The sequence below is a fragment of the Syngnathus acus genome, chromosome 17 (assembly GCF_901709675.1).
Source record: "Syngnathus acus chromosome 17, fSynAcu1.2, whole genome shotgun sequence".
NCBI lineage: Eukaryota > Metazoa > Chordata > Actinopteri > Syngnathiformes > Syngnathidae > Syngnathus > Syngnathus acus.
The window spans coordinates 2,013,454-2,033,266 of NC_051102.1; the positions used below are offsets into that span (position 1 = coordinate 2,013,454).

At 41.9% G+C, this 19,813-nt stretch overlaps 3 protein-coding genes and 1 long non-coding RNA gene across 6 annotated transcripts; 2 read left to right on the plus strand and 2 right to left on the minus strand.

Moving 5' to 3' along the window:
- Positions 1–1,884: 1,884 nt before the first annotated feature.
- On the plus strand, positions 1,885–2,246 carry LOC119137176. Its single transcript, XR_005100874.1, has 2 exons — positions 1,885–1,975; positions 2,196–2,246. It is a non-coding gene; the product is annotated as an uncharacterized LOC119137176 (long non-coding RNA).
- A 3-nt stretch (positions 2,247–2,249) lies between these two features.
- LOC119137175 (CD59 glycoprotein-like) lies at positions 2,250–7,255 on the minus strand. Of its 2 annotated transcripts, XM_037276273.1 has the most exons (6): positions 7,140–7,255; positions 6,467–6,557; positions 3,350–3,588; positions 2,800–2,866; positions 2,477–2,599; positions 2,250–2,382 (listed from the first exon to the last, which is right to left on the minus strand). In XM_037276273.1, exons 3-6 carry the CDS (start codon positions 3,482–3,484, stop codon positions 2,270–2,272), a joined length of 438 nt encoding a protein of 145 aa, XP_037132168.1. In that variant the 5' UTR covers positions 3,485–3,588; positions 6,467–6,557; positions 7,140–7,255; the 3' UTR covers positions 2,250–2,269. The 2 variants fall into 2 exon arrangements, with proteins under 2 accessions (XP_037132168.1, XP_037132169.1); XM_037276274.1 differs by lacking the exon at positions 7,140–7,255 and having other exon boundaries at positions 6,467–6,588.
- pter (phosphotriesterase related) lies at positions 6,490–9,689 on the plus strand. The gene is made up of 5 exons (XM_037276269.1): positions 6,490–6,588; positions 7,011–7,456; positions 7,863–8,128; positions 8,741–8,881; positions 9,016–9,689. Exons 2-5 carry the CDS (start codon positions 7,025–7,027, stop codon positions 9,224–9,226), a joined length of 1,050 nt encoding a protein of 349 aa, XP_037132164.1. The 5' UTR covers positions 6,490–6,588; positions 7,011–7,024; the 3' UTR covers positions 9,227–9,689.
- Positions 9,690–10,328: 639 nt separating this feature from the next.
- On the minus strand, positions 10,329–16,555 carry LOC119137174 (complement C1q-like protein 3). Of its 2 annotated transcripts, XM_037276271.1 has the most exons (4): positions 16,483–16,555; positions 16,232–16,363; positions 12,987–14,965; positions 11,779–11,958 (listed from the first exon to the last, which is right to left on the minus strand). In XM_037276271.1, exons 3-4 carry the CDS (start codon positions 13,596–13,598, stop codon positions 11,779–11,781), a joined length of 792 nt encoding a protein of 263 aa, XP_037132166.1. In that variant the 5' UTR covers positions 13,599–14,965; positions 16,232–16,363; positions 16,483–16,555. The 2 variants fall into 2 exon arrangements, with proteins under 2 accessions (XP_037132167.1, XP_037132166.1); XM_037276272.1 differs by lacking the exons at positions 16,232–16,363; positions 16,483–16,555 and having other exon boundaries at positions 10,329–11,958; positions 12,987–13,598.
- Positions 16,556–19,813: the final 3,258 nt, after the last annotated feature.

Consider the following 19,813-nt stretch of genomic DNA (forward strand, 5'->3'; position numbering starts at 1 on the left):
AAATATTGGCCGTCTTCTCCTCTTTGTTTCAGTGTGTGAATTAATGTCTGATGGTATTTAGACCTGACAACTGACAAGAGATTTCTGAAACACTCGTCAATGAAATGCTTCACACAGGCAAGCAGGAGTTTGCGCACAGATGTGGGAACTTCATCCTAAACCAGGCACTTCTTTGAGATTCTGAAGGACGGTGTAATGAGTTGTGTCCATTAATGCATCCAAAAACGAAACATTTTGATATCACGGAACGGAATGGAGCAGGGCGACCATATGCAGCTTGGACCAGGGTTTATTGAAGGGAAAAGGTAGTTGGAAGAGAGTATAAGGGGAACAAACTAACAGAACCGGCAAACTGACATACTTAACTGACCGACCGACAGACTGGCTAACCAAAACAGACTTGATAAAGACAGGAACCAAAAAGACATCAATGATCCAACAGGGGAGTGAGGGGCAGACAGGACTTAAATACAAAACACGCAACAAGAGGCAGGTGACTGTGGTTACATTGATTGAGGTAACACAGGAGGGGAGGGGCAACGCGAACAGAAACCATGGTAACATAAAGACACAATACAGCAACCGGGGACGAGTCGTGACGTTTGATTTCTCCAATTCGGCATCCTTGAGTTGTTTGGACTGCATAAGTCTCTCCGAATAATAAAGATGGCGGATTGGCGAAACCGTTAGGCCGCACCCATGACCTTATTGGCAGTGCAGACTGTGGCTTAATAGTTAAAATACGTAATAGAAAATGGATCTAATAATAAATAAAATAAAAATAAAGTAAAAAATATCCCCCAAACTGATTAGAAAAGTATCTCTGCAGCACCTGGGGGTATTAGAATAAAGTATTTCATAATCTTTGGAGACTCCAGGTGCACAATAAAATCTATATGAACGCTAAAAAAGTTGATTTTGCATAATATGACATAAGAAATGTTCTCTCTCAAGTATTAGCATGAATTTTATTGTTTGCAGCATTATATATTAACCTCTCAAACAGATCAATTCAATAAATCTGAGTCAGAAATGCTGTTTTTTATTCATTTGATTTTCAAGGAGTCATTCAGATGATTTTTGAGGATGGGAGTTCAAGCAAAACATGGTTATGCGGATTCTTTCTTTGGTGGTTCCCGTGACCTGATAAAACTAAAGTGAGCAAAATATGTAACATTTCAGGAATTAATAGCCTCTGTTGATGGGGATATGTGGAAAGTGATTCCGCTCGCTACGGGACGGTGTTGCAAAAGTCTGTTGAGCAGCAGTCTGTGACAAAGTCAGGATTCCTTCGAAACCACGAGCATCGAATGTTGGACATGCATTCCTGCAGTGTGGCAACTGACAAAGAAATGAAAACAACAATGAATTAATACCAACTCTGGCACACTTTGTATAATGTGTAACCTCGGAAATTAAACACAATATATTTGTTATTTTTTGGGCCACAGCTTGGACTGCATGATATTAATGACACTTACAATCCTTGTATGTGGCGAATCCACAATATCCTTCATCTTCACAAAGCTGCTCAGTGATAGAACATGGTTCCCCCGCTGGTCCAGGCCGACAATAAAGGCATCTCAGAGCTTCCCCTGACGAAAGAAAGCGCAAATCAACCCTTGGGTATTTTCAAGCTTTATCTCCAAAAGATGGAGACACACTCACCAACCGTAAAGAGCAAGGCAACGCTTTCTCACAGTAGAAGCTTCATTGTGTTCTTCTGTGAGAAAGAAAACATCAGATTTGACACAAGTTTCCATAAAATCAAATTGAAATAGTTGGCTAACACAATCTTGCAAAAGTAAATTCAAAGCTACCTTTGCCGTCTGTCTCTTTTGACTTCTGCCGCACTCAGTGATAACAGGTTGTTGGCATTTGTTCTTTTATGCTTGCTCAGTACTCATATTTACATAGATCTTTTTCCAAATATTAGTTAAGATTAATTAAGTAATGACGACTTCAAAAGTTATACGTGGGGAAACTAACACATTTTTAAAAAAACGGGGGGAAAAAATGGCATATCCCCTGGAGGAGAGTCCTTTTGGTTAATTGAAAATACAAATAATTTTTCTCAGAATTAATTCAAACTCAAGTTCTGCATAATGGAACATTTTGGCAAAAACAACACCCCTTTGATCCTGATGATAAAACAAATAATCTATTCCCCCGGAGGAGTTCCTTTGCTGGGAAAGTTCTGGTTCTTCACAGAACTAACCACAGAATCATAATAACAGAACACGTTGCAAAAAAATAACAAATTGCTTGTTTATTCATCAAACGTGTTGCACAGGTCGCTTCCGCAGCACTTTATCTGGATGAAACTGTTCCTCTGGAGCATCTGGCAGTCAGACAAGGCCATGCACTTCTGGTATTGGCCAACTGGACAAATGAAAAATGGGAGACATTTTTCAAATTTGAATGTAAAACATCCCATTCACAGGAACTATGTGCCTAGTGAAAGAACAAATCTCACATGGCAATGTTTGGAACTTGGCGGCGGCGCAGCTATCTTTCTCTGGTTTGCATGCCTCCTCTGTGAGCTCGCAGTTCTCGCCGGCTTGTCTTGGCACGCAACGATGGCAGATGAGCGCTTCGCCTGGCAAAAAACAACAACCAAAAAACACAATCATTATCGAAGCATAATGCAACTTTGAAATGAGAGCTAGGGAGGCTAACTTAAAGTGGACATATTGGGCCTAACATGGTACACCACATTCCTAGCAGACCTTCACAATAATAAATAACAAATACAAGTGCATTGACGTTTGTTCAGTGGAGAATGAGTAGCAGTCTCACCTGCGGCTAACAGCAGCATGATGCTTAAAGCTAACACTAGCGACTTCATGTTAACGTTCAGCGTCGCCTGTAAGACAACAAGATGATGCAAGTTACATATTGACAGCAGGAGACCTTTTAAAATCTCTTCTAGAAAAGGGTTGTTATTTGAAGCGCCCATTTTAGGTGTTAATATATTAAAAACAAGTCAAATCAAAGTATTTGATGTCAAAAAACAACACGCCTTTAAAGTTAAAGTTGAGTTAAAGCCCCAATGATCGTCACACACACATCTGGGTTGCGGTGAAATTTGTCCTCTGCATTTAACCCATCCCCGTGTGATTTTGATCCATCCCCTGGGGGAGAGGGGAGCAGTGAGCAGCAGCGGTGCCGCGCTCGGGAATCATTTGGTGATCTAACCCCCCAATTCCAACCCTTAATGCTGAGTGCCAAGCAGGGAGGCAATTTTCATAGTCTTTGGTATGACCTGGCCGGGGTTTGAACCCATAACCTTCCAGTCTCAGGGTGGACACTCTACCACTAGGCCACTGAGCTGTTAAAGTTTACTTACCTCGCAGACTTGTTGGTCTCTGCCGGTAAAAGCAATGCCCTCGCTGACGTGAGGTCTCTTTTTATAGCCGCATGTATTTGCTCGGCCAATCTGTCCGCCCACGGTTGTGTGCACTCCACCAGGGTTCAGGGTCATTACTGGCGAATCGCCTTAAGCAAGATGCGTCCGCCCATGTGTGCCGGCATACTAAGAGCAAATATGCGTCTGTCAGACACTCATGACGATATATTTTGCTCATTCTGTCCAGACACAAAGGACACGCTGATGTTGGTCAAAGTCTCAGCAAGGTTGACCTACAGACAGTTACAAAAGCATTTTTGTTCACATTTGTTTGTACCACCGTATTATAATTGTGGATCCTAGAAATTTAAATGTCATGATAGTGAACACTTCCTGTAGTGTAGAGCAAACATTTGTGTACAATAGAGGCCATTCTAAAGCATTCAGAGTATAAACCCTAAATATAGCTCAAACAAACGCATCATCCTAAACCCTTAGAAATAAACAGTTTACAGATTATTTGATTTTGAAAAAGTGCACTTGGACTGCAATGTGCCACTTTGCTGCTATATATAACTGTATACTCATTATTCTGCTCATTTATTTGAAGTATTTAATTTTCATGATTTGATTTGTGTCCCAATCTCACTGAACTTGGCAGGTAAGCGGTACTTTGGCGTCCTCTATTGGCAATCTACCAATAAGCGCAATCATGAAAAAAAAATACAAAATATATGCTTTATATCAGAAGGTGGCGCCAGAGTACTAATAAAACGACAAACCTTGGATTCGCATTACGTAATACACTGAAAAAAGTTTTCGATATTTTGTCAAGTGGTTGTATGAAATAAATCCACTTTTAGTGGACTATGCATCTACTTAAAAATGTATTTGGATCCGGATAATTTAGTTTTGTGCAAAATTGTTCTATAAATTCAACACACCATTTTTTGGTTGTATGTATCACTGCAACTCCCCAAAATATTGTTTATAGTTTATGTATATATAAAAATAGGGATGAGTTGAAGAGCAATAATTATAATTAAATTTTATTCTTAATTTTTGATTAGATACTTTATGTTATACATAAAGATTATTTGTTGGATGCATTGTTGTTCTAGTGGCTTTTTTTTTTTTCCAGATTTTGGTATTAGAAACTGAGAAGCCCTTTTAACTCGTTTGTGATACAGGGTGATTAAAATACAACTAAATTGAATTCTAAGGTCCAGACAACCAATGCGCAATATGCAATGATGTACTACATGTAAAGTAAACTGTTCTAATATAACCATGAACTGCAGACAATGGTTTCTCCGAGGTAGTTCATTGTGGATATTGTTAGTGAGGGGTTATTCATCCCTCTCGAAGAGACTGTCCCGGCGGTGATATGTGCCTGATACATGGCGGCCGTGCAGACAAATGAGTGTCACTCTGCTTTTTGTCACTAATGAGGAACCCTGTGGCGACACCATAGTCACGGTGTATGAGTATCATGCTGCTCATCTAACACATGAACTTTGCCTATTCTATTTGTCATTAGTTTAGTGTGTGTGTGTGGGGGGGTGGGGGGGGTTAGGGTTAGGGTGAGGGGATTGTGGGGGGGGGGGCATAAATGTAAAATCATTACCAATCCCACTTTTTATAGTATTTTCTACACATGGTGACTAGTTTGAGCTGTGTACGAGGCAGATGGTCTCCAACAGGAGCATTGATCACAGGGCCGACCTATGATCAGTCACCATTGCACATGCTTGATAGCCAAGCAGATGACCAGACTAAGGGATAACATGACGTGCCTAATACTGTTTTGTTGCAACAAGAAGGCCAAGAAAATGTCTCTCCATCCAGTAATTTCCAATAAAGCTTAGACTGATTAAGGCAGCAGCTCAAAGACAGCATTTAAAGTGGATATACATGTTAACACATTTCTAATATTCAAATCCAGCATCAGCATCATTGTCATCATCATTTCCATCATCATATACTATCGATAGTCCTCACGATCATCATCTTCATCACAATCATCATCGTTATAAAGTGTCATAACGTTTTTTTGCGTAATTCTTCTCGCAAAAATTATGATAGAATACAATAGAAAATAATTCATACTGTACTTATATTGAGCGCTTACTTCAGTCCGGCCCCCGATCAGATTTCATATTGTCCGCAGCTTCGGTCTTATAATGTATTATTTATGGGCCGCCTGCACTGTCAAACTGAATTTAAAAAAAAAATGAACCTTGAACCTGTAATTCCTCCTATTACCAAAGGGTGGCATCACCACCCCTCGCCGCTCATTTCTGCCATGGCGACTGCAAAGAAAACGAGGACAGCTGACATTGAGGGCCGTCGCTTTCAAGAGAAATGGGAATTACAATACTTCCTCGCTGAAAATCAAGGCAATTGTGTTTGTCTAATTTCTAAAGAGACGGTTGTCTTGTTTAAGGACTTCAACCTAAAGAGACACTAGTAGACTAAACATGCTGACACATACGACAAGCTAAGAGGGAGTAACCGCGCTGATAAAGTGAAGCAGCTCCAAGCTGAAATGGCATCACAACAGCGATTCTTCACGCGGGGCTGTGAGTCAAAATTAAATAAAAAATAAATATTACTTAATATTAAATATTACGAAGTGGCCATGTTAATACTGTTGATGTTATAAACCTGTAGACATGACACAAACTATTACTTTCTGAAAGATATTGTAAATGACAAGAGCAAAACTCACTTGTTTTAAGTTTTAATAATAACAGACAAATTTGCATTACTTATAACTCCTGTTTAAAATGTTCATGAGGCAAAAATTATTTTAAACTCATGTAAATGTAAGGTATTTCAAACAGTTTGTTCAATGTTATCTGACTCTTCAGATACGAATGAAAGGCAGAATTTGTGTTTTTAGAGTTGATCACATCTGCCTGAATGGCTTATATTTGGTTATTTTGTCATTTGAAAAATAAAGACAATTGTGACAATGAAATTTGTTTTATAACAGTGTGTATTTGCATGAAATTTTGTCGTTAAAAAATGTCTGAAAAAACTATTGGCCCCCGGGCCCCTTCACTTTATTAAATCTGGCCCTCCTTGCAAAAAGTTTGGGCACCCCTGGCTTACTTGTTAACTGTCGTAAAATCTCGCGATGACTCCGCCTCCTTCCATTCCTCACTCAAGCTGCCGTCGGACACATTGCAATCTTGCTGGTTCTCTATCCAAGTCGACAGAAATGCAGATTAAAGGTCAGCACTTTTTTTCCTCACACCTTAAACACATTATTATGGAATTTAACGATGCGTTGCAACGCCAGCGCCCCTTTAGTGGTTTTGGCCGATATTATACAACTTGTTAGGTCGCAGCCTCCCTGAAATAGACAAGCAGCAGCCCCGATTTAGATTGTTAAGTCCCCACATCCGGGCAATTGTCATTTCAAAATAATAGCGCGTCTTACTAATTTTCTAGCTTCCGTTATCAGCTTGTTATTTGCGAGTTGTAACAAAGGTGCCTAAGTGAAGTTCAGAGGCAAGTTTAAGTAATTTTATATTCTGGAGTCCAAAGGTTTTCGGTCTGTTGAGCATGTCTGCTACCCTGTCATTCATCACTTGCATTGTCTGGCACCCTGTCAAACATTAACACAATGTTGTTTTGCATGCACTCCATTCAGTTTGACGAGCTGTCATGGCCGAGCTGAGCGGAAAGATCCAGACCGTCTTGGGTCTGCTGGACCCAGACCAGTTGGGCCGCACCATGACCCACGAGCACCTGACCATGACCTTTGAGTGCTGCTACGTACCCCCGCCACCAGAGTACCACCAAACAGCCGAGAACCCCTTCCAGATGCGCCACGGACACTGGCTGAGGCAGAACCCGTACAGGTGCCACGAGAACCTGCTCCTGTGCCAGGAGACGGAGGCTGTGCGTGATGAGCTGCTGGCCTACAAGAAGGCGGGCGGCGGGAGCGTGGTGGAGAACACCACCACGGGCATTGACCGGGATCTGCCGACCCTCAGGAGGCTGGCCAAAGAAACCGGGGTCAACATCGTGGCGGGGGCCGGGTACTATGTGGACTGCACGCACTCGGACGATACGAGGAAAATGAGTGTGGAGAAGGTGCGCACAAAAAATAGGTGACAATAGTGGGAAAAAAATGGGTGTAAAAATCCAAAACTTTCACATGTTGTATAGGAACAAAAAATAAACATCACAAAAACAATACAGAAACATAAAGCAAAAAATACAATAATACATGGAAAAATAACACAAATAGAGGGGAAAAAAATCTCAAATAATGGGAAAAAATTGACAGACTGAAACAAAGTAAGAAAGTATGAAAAAAAGATGCACAAATATTTGACCAAAATACACTTTTCAAACATCCTCATCTTTATCATGTTACTTTTTTCCTAAATCTGTTTATTGTGTCATTTGTTTGAATTTGTATTCATTTATAATAACGCTCAATATTTTCCAGAATTGTTTAGTTTGTTTCTGACGCTAATTGCGCTTTCCTTACCAGCTGACAGACATCATCATAGGCGAGGTCCTCCACGGTGCCGATGGGACGGACATCCGCTGCGGCGTGATCGGTGAGATCGGCACCGGCTGGCCCATCACGGACAGCGAGAGGAAGGTGCTGCGGGCGGCGGCCCATGCCCAAGCCCAGCTCGGCTGCCCGGTCATCATCCATCCCGGCCGCAACGCCGCCGCTCCGGCCGAGGTCGTCCGCATTCTTCAGGAAGCAGGGGGCGACATCGGCAAGACGGTCATGTCGCATCTGGACAGGTGAGGAGCATGCTGGGACACGTGGAGCTAATAATGTCATACAAGTGATTAAACAATTATTTGGTGAAAAATCATGAGATTATTTTTCACAAGATTATGCCCATTTTGTTTTTTTTAAACTTTTTTTCTCAGAGTACATATTGTCAATCAGTGGAATTGCTAAATAAATGAGGCAGAACAAAATGGGCTTTTCAACTGTGCAAAAAAAAAATCGCAAAATTGTGGAACTTGATATTAAAGTTTATTTTTGGAAAATATTCAGTTTTATCTCAGTAATTAACATAAAAAGAAATCTGAAAAAATATACACAATTGTTTCATCTTTTGTCAGAAATATACAATTTAGATTTTTAAAAGATGTGACTTTCTCTTTAAATTTTACATTTTTCCCCTCCAAATATATCTTATTCTTTGAAGCAATTTTCAATTGAGAATTGTATTAACACTGCTGGCAATGCATGTAACCCCTCAAGCTAATTCCTCCGCTGTAATTGAGTTTTACAACTTGTACTTTGAACCGACCGTGAAGTTAATCATTCCACAATTCACCTTTGCTACAATGGCTCCAGATTTATGTATGTATTTATTTAATCTCGTGTTTATGTCGTTGCAGGACCATCTTCAGCTACTCTGAACTTCTGGATTTCGCTGAGAACGGGAGTTACCTGGAATACGACCTCTTTGGATTGGAGACTCTTAACTACGTCTTCAACCGGGACGTGGACATGCCCAGTGACAGCCAGAGAATCAATGCGTCAGTACACCAGTGAACCTTCACTTGTTAAAAAAATAACTACAGTATATATTTTACATGATCTGAGACACTCGAGAACTTTAGTGTGTCATTGTTTTTCCCCCCTCCTCCTCTTCTTCTTCCTGCACGTTCAGCTTGGTCTTCCTGGTGAAAGAAGGCTACGAGGACAAGATCGTGATCGCGCACGACATCCACACCAAGGACCGCCTGTGCAAGTACGGCGGTCACGGCTACTCGCACATCCTGCTCAACATTGTGCCCAAGATGCTGACGCGGGGCATCTCACAGACGCAGGTAGACAAGATTCTGGTAGACAACCCCAAACGCTGGCTCACCTTCAAATGAAGAATGGCAAGAAAAAGGCCGGCGTTTTTTTTTTTCATTTGTTTAATGAAGCCATAATGATTTTCTTTTTCATTGTGGGATGACGAGCCAACAGTGAGATGTAATGTGACAGTAATGAAATAATTTGGGCCTTCGATCAATCACGGGATGCAATTTTGTCTCTTGTAATGAAGATGATCATGATGAAATTAAGCACTGTAAGTAGCCCACACTGATTTATTTGCTGGACACATTTGGATTCCAAGAGCATTTTGAGTTGTTGAATAGATTAATCGGACATTATTAGCATTTTTAAATCGGAAAAAATAGGCAATTTTCCTTATCTTTTTTTTTTTTAAATACATTATATCAGTAAAAACATCACAATCATGACATGGAACTTTTTTAATTCTTTTAATTTGTATTCATCCATTATACATATTCTATTTTGATCAAAATAAAATAAAAACATTGACATAGCAATTCAGGTATTTAGTAAGTAGTAGGTGTGGTGCGAGTGCAAATGGTTGTTTGTCTCTGTGTGCCCTGCGATTGGCTGGCTACCGGTTCAGGGTGTCCCCCGCCTACTGCCCGATGCCGGCTGGGATAGGCTCCAGCACACCCGTGACCCCCGTGGGGACTAAGCGGTTCAGAAAATGGATGGATGGATAGTCAGGGGTTTTTTTTTTTTCGCATTTAGTCTATATTGCTGGGATCCCCGTATCGCTGGAACGATCACTTTTAAAGAAAGCAACAAAAAACAAAAAAATTGTTTGTTTAGCCATTCCCAGAGCATCGTCAAAGAGAGTCAGCCATTTTCAACATGCTGTAAAACAGGTTGTAAAAACAATATACTCACATGGGGACTGTTCAATAGTATTAATTTGCTTAAAAAAAAAAATTTTGGACATATGGACTTCAGTCTGACACCAGACATTTCTTATATCTTCATTAAACTTCAAGTGGGTATGACAAGTGAACACCTTGAGGCAGACAAGCATGTTTTGCTTATTTGAAGGATTGCTGGTGATACCGTACAACCCTTTTCTTAAGTTATTTCCACACAAGTTTCACTCATATACACTATCACAAAATATGTTCAGGTTACGAAGTACAAATTTAGTCCACAGAGACTCACATAAATTTATTTCTTACTGGGATTACATACATTGACTATAATTGGCCGTCAGCTTTCATTCACTAGCAGCCATGTGTAAACGCCAAACAAACCCGTTCCAGTCCATGTCACAAAAGCACACGCGTGTTAGCATAGCTGCCGCTTCCTAACGAGCACGCCGCTCATCAGTATGCCGCGGCCGCTGTCATGTCACGGCGGCGGCAAACGAGTCGGCCCCCTCGGCGACGCGTCTAACGGGAGGGCCCAGATGAAGGACGCGCTCTCCTCTCTCGTCTGGGAACAGGTGGCTTCACAGGGTGACTTCATGCCATGATCAATGGCCGCCGCGGTCGGGGCCAAACTTTTGATGAATCTTGCGGGATGATTAAAACTGTAAATTATATATAATATTCATATTTGGAAGGGAGTGGTGTCGAGGAGGGGGTTGACAGCGGGTGGATCGATGGCGTGTCACCCGGGGGGTCAAGGACATGTTGCTGTCATGTGTGCTGACGAACCGTTTGGCCAGCGAGCCGCCTGACCAACTGTCATTTTGGACGAGAAGGACGGCATTTTTTTTTCAAGATGGCAGCTTTTTGGGATCATGCGTCACTCCAGATTGCTTCAAAATGCAATCTATTTTCTCCAAATAAAAACACAGATTGAAGATGCAGCTTTGGGGACATCTCTAAGTCTCTTGTTATTTTTCTGCACTTTCTGAGATGCCCTAAGATGGCGTCAAAGCCATGTTCAATGGAAATTGTGTGCTTTGGCGCCATCTTGTGGCATCATGCTGTCAAAAAATGTGACATGGAAGGGTGAGGAGGAGCAGACACTCATAGAAAAATAGTGATTTGGCGCATCTTTTGACATTTTTAATCAGTTATAGACCTGTTGGCTGGGGTGTCAATTACTTGTTTATGACATTATGCGACTATGAGGGTACAAATGGTGCGCAATGTCGACCCTGAGCATCTTTAAAGCAGTGGAGGAAAAGCACACACTCTATCAAGATAATCGTTCAGATACGTTTGACAACTGAATGAGTCATTTCTGACTTTGATCGGAAAACATTGCTCAAAACACTACTAATCCGTTCCATTCACAAGGCTTGCCGAACGAATGAACTATAGTGGGCCTAAAACAGATCCAAGGGGCGCTACTGAGAAAGCATTCTGAAGCGTTGTGTATAATTTTGGTTCAAGACACACATGTATAGCATGTTCTATTATACGGCAGCAGCTACATTACAACATGGCAGCGCTTCACAGTTCATCCAGCTGGACATCAATCAGGCTACATGTCAACAATTACATTACAATCTCCCCGGCAGGCTCGTTTGGTGAACAAGGACGATGTGAATCTCTGTCTCTACTAATCCAACAAGTAATGGAGCGTGCGAGGGAGGAAGCAAGCGAGAGAGAGATAGCGAGTGGACTAGCCCCTGGGTTTGTTTTCAGTCGGCGTACAACATGAAGCCCGAAAAGGTGCTGTACTTGTTGTTGTTGCCGCCGTGCGCCTTGCCACCGTCCAGCTTGATGTAGATCTCGTCGCCGGGCTCCAGGTGCAGCACCACGCTGTTGCTGGCGTAGTCGTAGTTCTGGTCGGCGTCCTGCGCAATGGCACTGGCTCGCACCTGAGACGGGACGAAGTGGATACACGTGGGAGGGACACTTGTTTAGGTTCACCTGCATCATCCAGTGATTGCTGAGACAGATGATGATGCACCATTTAAATAATAATAATAATGATCACATTTGCATAGTATGTCTCTAAGATGTGTCCACATAAAATAAATGCACAATAAAATAGATCAAAACTATTAACAACATACATTATAAAATAAAAAAAATCAACAGTTATTCTTAATGTTATGTTTATTATCGCAGTGGTGTAGAAGCAGATTGCATCAACTTTTGCTAGTTTTTTGGCAACTTGGGAGGAGCAGAATAATATGAGGAACAGCTCTCAGCTTGAACCATATGTACAAGCATATGTAGTTCATAGTTGTACATAGATCTATTTACTAATAAAAACTACATTTAGATAACTTGGACTAAGTATCTATATATTACATGTGATAAATACATAATGTTACATGCTACTATCAAAATTGTCCCATATATAGAAAATGATATGTATATTAGAGATACATTATTTTTTTACTTTTGTTACAGTCGTAAGTGAAATAAACAAACAAATAAATAAATAAATAAATCATGTTTATTTTGACCATTACTGATATGAAATTATCACCCATAACTGCTGCGATAAATACTCTTATGTTGGCTCACATGAGATTGTGTAGATACACTTAAGTATCTTCTGAGTTTAGGGTATATTTAATACTTTGGTGTCAAATTTATCACACATCTGAACATAAGAAAGAAAATATTCCAAAAACATTAAACAATGTGCACATTGGCAACAATTCCATAGGATTCCTATATATTTGCCAATATGTGGTTTTAAGAGTCGTTTATGATTCGATACGGTTGGTGGGCTTGGGGTCAGCCAGTTTGCGGTGTATTTAATCACTTTAATTATGCAAACGAAGTTGGAGGAGTGTGCGTAACGCGCGTCCGTAAAAAGCTTCGCGTAAAAGCGTTCAAACGAGCTCCAAATGCATGTGTCATTTTCAAGCTTGTTGTGATGTGCGCCCACCTGGTTATTCTTGCAGAGGTCTGCCCACATGCTGGTTCCGTCGCCACCACGCATCAGCACGTGATACGTGAAGTAGTAAATCCCCGGTATGGAGCACGTGAACTTGCCGGTAGCCGGATCATAGTGGTTGCCCAGGTTGGTGACCACGTCGTCGAACTTGAGCACCTCATAGCCCTCGTGTTGCTTCTTGAGTCCTGCATAGAAGGCGATCTTTGGCACCGTGCTGTACGTGGCCGCGCTAATGGCCCCCGTGGGTCCGCTCGCTCCCGATGGACCCGGAGGACCGGGCGCCCCTCGTTCCCCAGGCGGGCCGGCGGGTCCGGGCGGTCCGGGCTCCCCCACGGGGCCCCTCGGACCCGTCCTCCCCGCGCGTCCCGGCTCGCCTTGCGGACCCTGAATGAAGGTGGGCAGCGATTGCACCAGGCGGTTGTCTTTGACCGGTTCACTGGCCGCCTTCGCTGGCACCGTGGTGGTCCCGTGGGGGTCGCACACCATTTGGCAGGCGCCGAGCATCTCGTAGCGGGCTGTGGTTCCGGCGGAGTTGACCATGGCCGGGATGAGCACCACCAGAACCAAAACCAGCGCCACGCCGCACACACCGGTCGCGATCATGTGCGCCCTGCGGAGCGGCTGAGTCCTGCGAGCCTGGTGGTCTTCCAGCCTGCTTGCGGGTGGTACCGGAGCCGGAGGGAGAAGAAGCGCAGACAAGGCGTACTTCGGAAACTTTTACGATTGTCCCTTGGACGCGCGCTGGGGAAGCATCCGCAGCTTTTTACGCGCTTCTGCGGCATCCGTCCGAATGGCGCATCTCCTCCCCTACCTCAATAAAAACAATAATAATAATAGGTGGGAGGGTGTAAAAAAACACAAGAAGAACGTTGTATGAAAGGATTCAATCTACTCAACATATGTTACGGTGCTGGTTTCTACCCACTGTGCACAGAGAGAGAATTCAAATGCCTGCTTGCTCTGGTGGGCAAAGGAAGGGGGGCGGGAGGAGGTGATGGATGGGAGCAGAGAATACATGTTTTTCTTCAATCACACCGCGGGAAGTCAACAACAACAACAAAAACATCACCGAGGCGTGATTAGAATGTCCCACAGTGCACACGCGCAGACTGTGTAAACACAATTTCCATGAATAAAACACAAAAAGCATCAGAGCAATGGAACTCCTCAGAACATTGGAGTTCAAATGTGTCTCAAAACAGATTACATTGAAAAAAAGTTCAAGGCAACACAAAATTTGAAGTTGGGTGATTAAAAAAAACAAAATAATTGAGAAGCACTGGCTTAAAGTAGTAACCCAAACTGGTTGAAATAGCTAACCTAAAAGGGACCAACAAAGGAAGTCAATGACATGATGTGATGATATGTTTGTTTTGTTTTTCTGCGTGTGAATTATTTACAAGATTGGTCACTAGCAAACCGTTAGCCCAATTAGGAACATTAAAACACACACACACAAAAAAAATCTGTGCTGGTCCTTTGGCATCGGGTCACACCTCAGTGACTCCCTGAGTCCAATTTATCATGTGAGGAAAATCTATAGAGTAAGTGAAAAGAAGGAGGGAGTGACTGGGAAGAGGCAGTGAAGGATGACTCTGCACAGACATGCGCATCAAATGAAAGTCAAATCAAAAGTGGGCCGTCACTTGATCAATTATGCCACTCAAATCAGACATTACCGGCTTCCTCCAACCCAAACTCCAACGTGCGTAAACAGGATGCTAATCTCATCGACTTTATTCGACGATGTCACATCGATTGCCGAGATTAAAAACAAACGTCTCAATAAAAATTCATCTGAGATTTTTTTTTTCTTTTGAGTGATGAAGGGCCAATTCTTGTTGAGGAGGGAAAATAATGATGTGCTGGCGGATGTGCGGGCTGTCACTCACCTCGCTGCCAGGTGAGGAGATAGATGGCCCGCGAACTTTGGAACACTCGTCACCAAATAAGTCTCAAAAATGAAAACCCTGTGAAGTCATACAAAATAGCAACAAGAGGTCAGTTCAGTGAGCATTAAATGGTTAATTTAGATTTTTGTACTTGCCCAGTTGTATACCTAAAAAAGTGGCTGGCAAAAACTGTCACTGCTAATAAGGGCCATCTTCAGGGATGGTCAAGTGAAGGAGTTAGATACCCCATGAATAATGTAGCGTAGCTTTTCAAGCAGCACTAATCATTGTTGCATATGATAATGGGAGTGTTTTTTTTTTTAGCCCTCAGTGGGTTCCTTTCTTTAAATTCTTTTCACTTTTTAGAACCATTTTGTTGGAAGGAAGGGATCAAAAAGTTTATGACCAGCAGAAATCATTGGCGTTTTTTTGGGCAAGTGCACGGAGAATGTGCCCCAGTCGATACGACTCCAGCAGATTATCTTTAGTTACTTAGTTATACCTGTACCATTAAAACTACTGTCTATTATTTTTGTCTGTTTTACTTTGGTCACTTGTTGCTAGGCAGAACACATGGGCACTTGTTCAAGCAAACTCACATTATTCTTTTTATTTGTAGTAGTAGCAGTATCGTTATATACCGTAATTTTCGGACTATAAGTCGCACCGGAGTATAAGTCGCACCAGCCATAAAATGCCCAAAAAAGTGAAAAAAAACATATATATGTATATAAGTCGCTCCTGAGTATAAGTCGCCCCCCCACCCAAACTATGAAAAAAACCGCGACTTATAGTCCGAAAATTACGGTATACGTTTTATGTTGTACTTTAAAGCCACTTGTTAGGCAGGATTCATGGGGCTCAACCAAAACTGCCCCTGGCTACATACTATGAAAACCTCTGTCATTATTACGAGTTGTGATAGGAGTATTGGTTGCAGTAATAATACTAGTAAAAACAATTTATGATTGGGCTTTTAATTAATTAAATACTCATTGACAAGATTTGATTAATAAACAAATTAATTCACCAATAAATGAAAACTTCCATGAAGCGTTGCTAGGCAGAATTTGTGGAACTTATTACCTGCTCAATAAGTCTATATTTAGACACATTTATATGGTTACTCTGTGTCAATATAGATCACATCTTCTGCATGTGATGAGGTGCTGTATGCTCACATGAAGCTACTTTCATAACAAAATGTTTGTTGATTAGGGTTTTTTGTTGTTATCATATGAAAATGGCAGTGTTAATCACCTTGGAGAAAAGAACACATTTTCAGTGGGTGAGGGCGGTGAGCAAGAGGGAGAATATAGTACATAAAGGCGCAGTGTGACATACTGCCGTGGCTGTGAGTCAGTCCACGGGCACTTGTTAGCCTCTATTCTTTCTTTTTATTCCTCCACACAGTTCCAGTGAGTCAGGCAAGCCTCATTGACCACCGCCATGTCAAAAGCGCACCAGCCACCACTCCTGCAATTGCACACACACACACACGCACACACACACACACACAAAAACATCATTTCAAACAGCAGCTAAATTAAGGGGGTGTCCATTGTTGACTTTCATGTGCAGCAAAGTGTACTCACCTCGGGCCCAAAAGTCATGAAAGATTCCTCCGGCGGGCCTGACAGCCGCTTTTGACGTTCATTTACAGCCAGTCAAGGCAGCAGTCCCTGGAGGGAGGGGGGGGGGGGGGAGTAGGGGGGGTTGTCTGATGATTCCTGACATCTGGACAAGCAGATGTTCAGAGGACATGAATAAAACATGGAGCACGGATTGTCTAATAGAATGTGTGAGGGTGCGAGAAGTCCACAAGACGGAGATGAGAGAGAGAGATACTGCATGAAATATGGATGCTGTGTATGAAGGCTGGGGGTGGGGGAAATCTCGTTTAGGCGGGGGTCAGAGTATGGTGGATCCTCGAGTGGGTCTTTCATTACCCGGGAGTTGTGGACATTTCATAAGGTACACCTGCAAGATTAAATCACATTCCTTTACTAAAGTAGTTATCATATAAAATAAGTGTACCACTGATGTTAGCAGCATGAGTGGTTCATAATATTAGGAACAGATCTTTTTTTTTGTGATGTACCACATAACATGATCATAGCACATTGACTTGCACAGATATCAGACACAAACCAATTTTTTTTTTTTTTTTACAGATAATGTGATAGTTAATGTTTCCTTGAAGGGAAATAGTTTGCCACTACCGTTCGAAAGTTTGGAGTCAAGTATAATTTAACACTATTTTTTAACAAATAGCACTATAAGGTAACAATAAATCCATCAGAAATACAGCATCAACATTTTCTATAATAAGGACATTTCTAAGAAACCTCAAACTTAAGATTTAAGAGTATACAGCAGCGGATGTAAGAAGTCTACACACCCCTGTTTAAGCGGGCATGGGACGAATGGTCATCAGCAATTGTAGGACCCATAAACAAATTTCAATAAGCCAAATACGCATATTTTGGGGGGTGGAAGACACACAAATTCTAGCCGAGAAACCAAGATTCAAACCCATAACCTTGGAGCCACCAAAAAAACATCCTATCACACACCGTGCAAAATATTTTTTGTATGTTTTCTTAGATGGATAGCCCAATATAAGGCACACAGTAGCAGAAGGTAACTTTTTCAGGTGTACCTAATGAAGTGGCCTGGAGGGAGTCAAGGTGGGACGCATTTATTATGTGATACACCTGTGGACATGATGACAGAAGGTGTTGGAAGAGGTGGGAGACAGCAGAAGGTGACACTGTTGCTCTCTAATAAAAACATTTGAAAGATATTATGTAGAAAGAAATTAGTGTGGATAGAAAGCTTTTTATTTCAGACAACTTGTTTACTGTGTAAACTCTGTAAAAGCTGTGAAACAGTCGGTATGGATGTGCAGGGAACGCAGCAGCGGAGGCGTGTTTCATTACGGCATAAGACTCAACAATACCTGTCCGTTCCATAGCCAAACAGTTGTCACTATAACTTCTCAAAGAATTTTTCTACATTGGAGCCATTGCTCGGTTAATTTAGTTTAGTTTAAAAAAATAACAATAGTAGTTTAATAAGAGGCAAATCAAACTGCTTGAAAACCAAACACACACATCATAGCAAAAAATATTGCACTGTTCTTTGGTCACACGCTGGTCTTTCATAATTGTTTGTCCTTTCTTTCTTCACTTTTCCTTCCCTCTCTTGTTCTTTTGCGTGCGGAAAGGCCAAAGCAAAAGGCTGCACTCGACAGCGCCGCTCCGCAGGGGGGAGAACAGATTGCGATATCACGTCGCCCACCCAAAGCTGCTTCTGTGTCCAAGCAATCATGGCAGAGGCGGAGCATATTTAATTATCACTGTTTTTATATATAAAATAATATACATAATATAAAATATATAAATAAATAATATCTATCTATCTATCTATCTATCTATCTATCTATCTATCTATCTATCTATCTATATCTATATGTATCTATATATATATGTATCTATATATCTATCTATATATATATATATATATATATATACATCTATATCTATCTATATATATCAAAGTCAAAGTCAAAGTCTGCTTTATTGTCAATTTCTTCACATGCCAAGACACACAAAGAGATCGAAATTACGTTCCCACTATCCCACGGTGACAAGACATAGTACACAATATACATACAAGTAAACAACACAAAAAATAAAAACAAGAAGGCACAAACAATGAACAAATAAGAGTGATGAATAAATAATAAATAAACAAATAACAATAAATAAGAGGAGCAAAAATGGAGGAAGAGTGCATACAGCAGACAGAATATAGCGCAAAAGTATAGGACACTATGCAGAAGGGGGGAGAGAGTTCAGGATCCTAACAGCCTGGAGTATGAAGCTGTTGGTGAGTCTGGTGGTGCGGGAGCGCAGGCTCCTGTACCTCTTCCCAGAGGGCAGAAGATCAAACAAAGAGTGAGCGGGGTGACTCACATCACTCACAATCGCAGTCGCCTTGCGGGTGAGATGGGAGGTGTAAATGTCCTTCAGGGAGGGGAGGGAAGCACCAATAATCTTACCAGCGGTGTTCACTATGCGCTGCAATTGCCTTCATGTTGTATTCAGTGCAGCTACCACCCCAAACACAATACAACTGGAAAGGACGCTCTCAATGGTGCCACGGTAGAATGTAGTCATGACCGCCGGAGGAGCACTTGCACGCCTGAGTTTCCGCAGGAAGTACAGGCGGCGCTGAGCTTTCTTCGCCAGTGATGCGGTGTTGGTGGACCAGGAGAGGTCCTCACTGATGTGCACCCCCAGGAATCTGGTGCTGCTCACTCTCTCCACCACAGCACCGTCGATGGTTAGTGGCAGGTGTTGGGTGTGACCCTTCCGGAAGTCAACAACAATCGCCTTGGTATTGTTGACGTTCAGCAGGAGGTTGTTGTCCCAGCACCACGTGGCCAGAAGGTCGACCTCCGACCTGTACTGAGTCTCGTCGACCCCGGTGATGAGGCCCACCAGAGTCGTGTCGTCGGCATATTTCAGCACGCGGTTGCTACCGTAAGTTGCAGTGCAGTCATGCGTCAGCAGGGTGAAGAGCAGCGGACTGAGCACGCAGCCTTGGGGGGACCCCGTGCTCAGCGTGATGCTGGCGGAGATTTTGTCGCCAACACGTACCACCTGAGGCCTCTGACAGAGGAAGTCCAGTAGCCAGTTGCAGAGGTAGGTACTGATATATATATATGTATATATATATATATATTCTATTGTCTATTCTAAAATATATAAATAAATAATATCTATAGATAGAATCTATCTATCTATATCTAATATATATATATATATATATATATATATATATATATATATCTAATATATATACACTACCGTTCAAAAGTTTGGGGTCACAAAATTGTTTGGGTGACCCCAAACTTTT

Excerpts from the sequence above, each read along its gene's own strand:
- pter (XM_037276269.1), top strand. The coding sequence starts at position 7,025 with ATGGCCGAGCTGAGCGGAAAGATCCAGACCGTCTTGGGTCTGCTGGAC. Across the intron at positions 7,457-7,862 it reads GGAAAATGAGTGTGGAGAAG|CTGACAGACATCATCATAGG; the intron begins GTGCGCACAAAA and ends TTTCCTTACCAG. Across the intron at positions 8,129-8,740 it reads GTCATGTCGCATCTGGACAG|GACCATCTTCAGCTACTCTG; the intron begins GTGAGGAGCATG and ends ATGTCGTTGCAG.
- LOC119137175 (XM_037276273.1), bottom strand. The coding sequence starts at position 3,484 with ATGACCCTGAACCCTGGTGGAGTGCACACAACCGTGGGCGGACAGATT. Across the intron at positions 2,600-2,799 it reads CATGCTGCTGTTAGCCGCAG|GCGAAGCGCTCATCTGCCAT; the intron begins GTGAGACTGCTA and ends GTTTTTTGCCAG. Across the intron at positions 2,383-2,476 it reads CAAGTTCCAAACATTGCCAT|TTGGCCAATACCAGAAGTGC; the intron begins GTGAGATTTGTT and ends TCATTTGTCCAG.
- LOC119137174 (XM_037276272.1), bottom strand. The coding sequence starts at position 13,598 with ATGATCGCGACCGGTGTGTGCGGCGTGGCGCTGGTTTTGGTTCTGGTG. Across the intron at positions 11,959-12,986 it reads ACCTCTGCAAGAATAACCAG|GTGCGAGCCAGTGCCATTGC; the intron begins GTGGGCGCACAT and ends GTCCCGTCTCAG.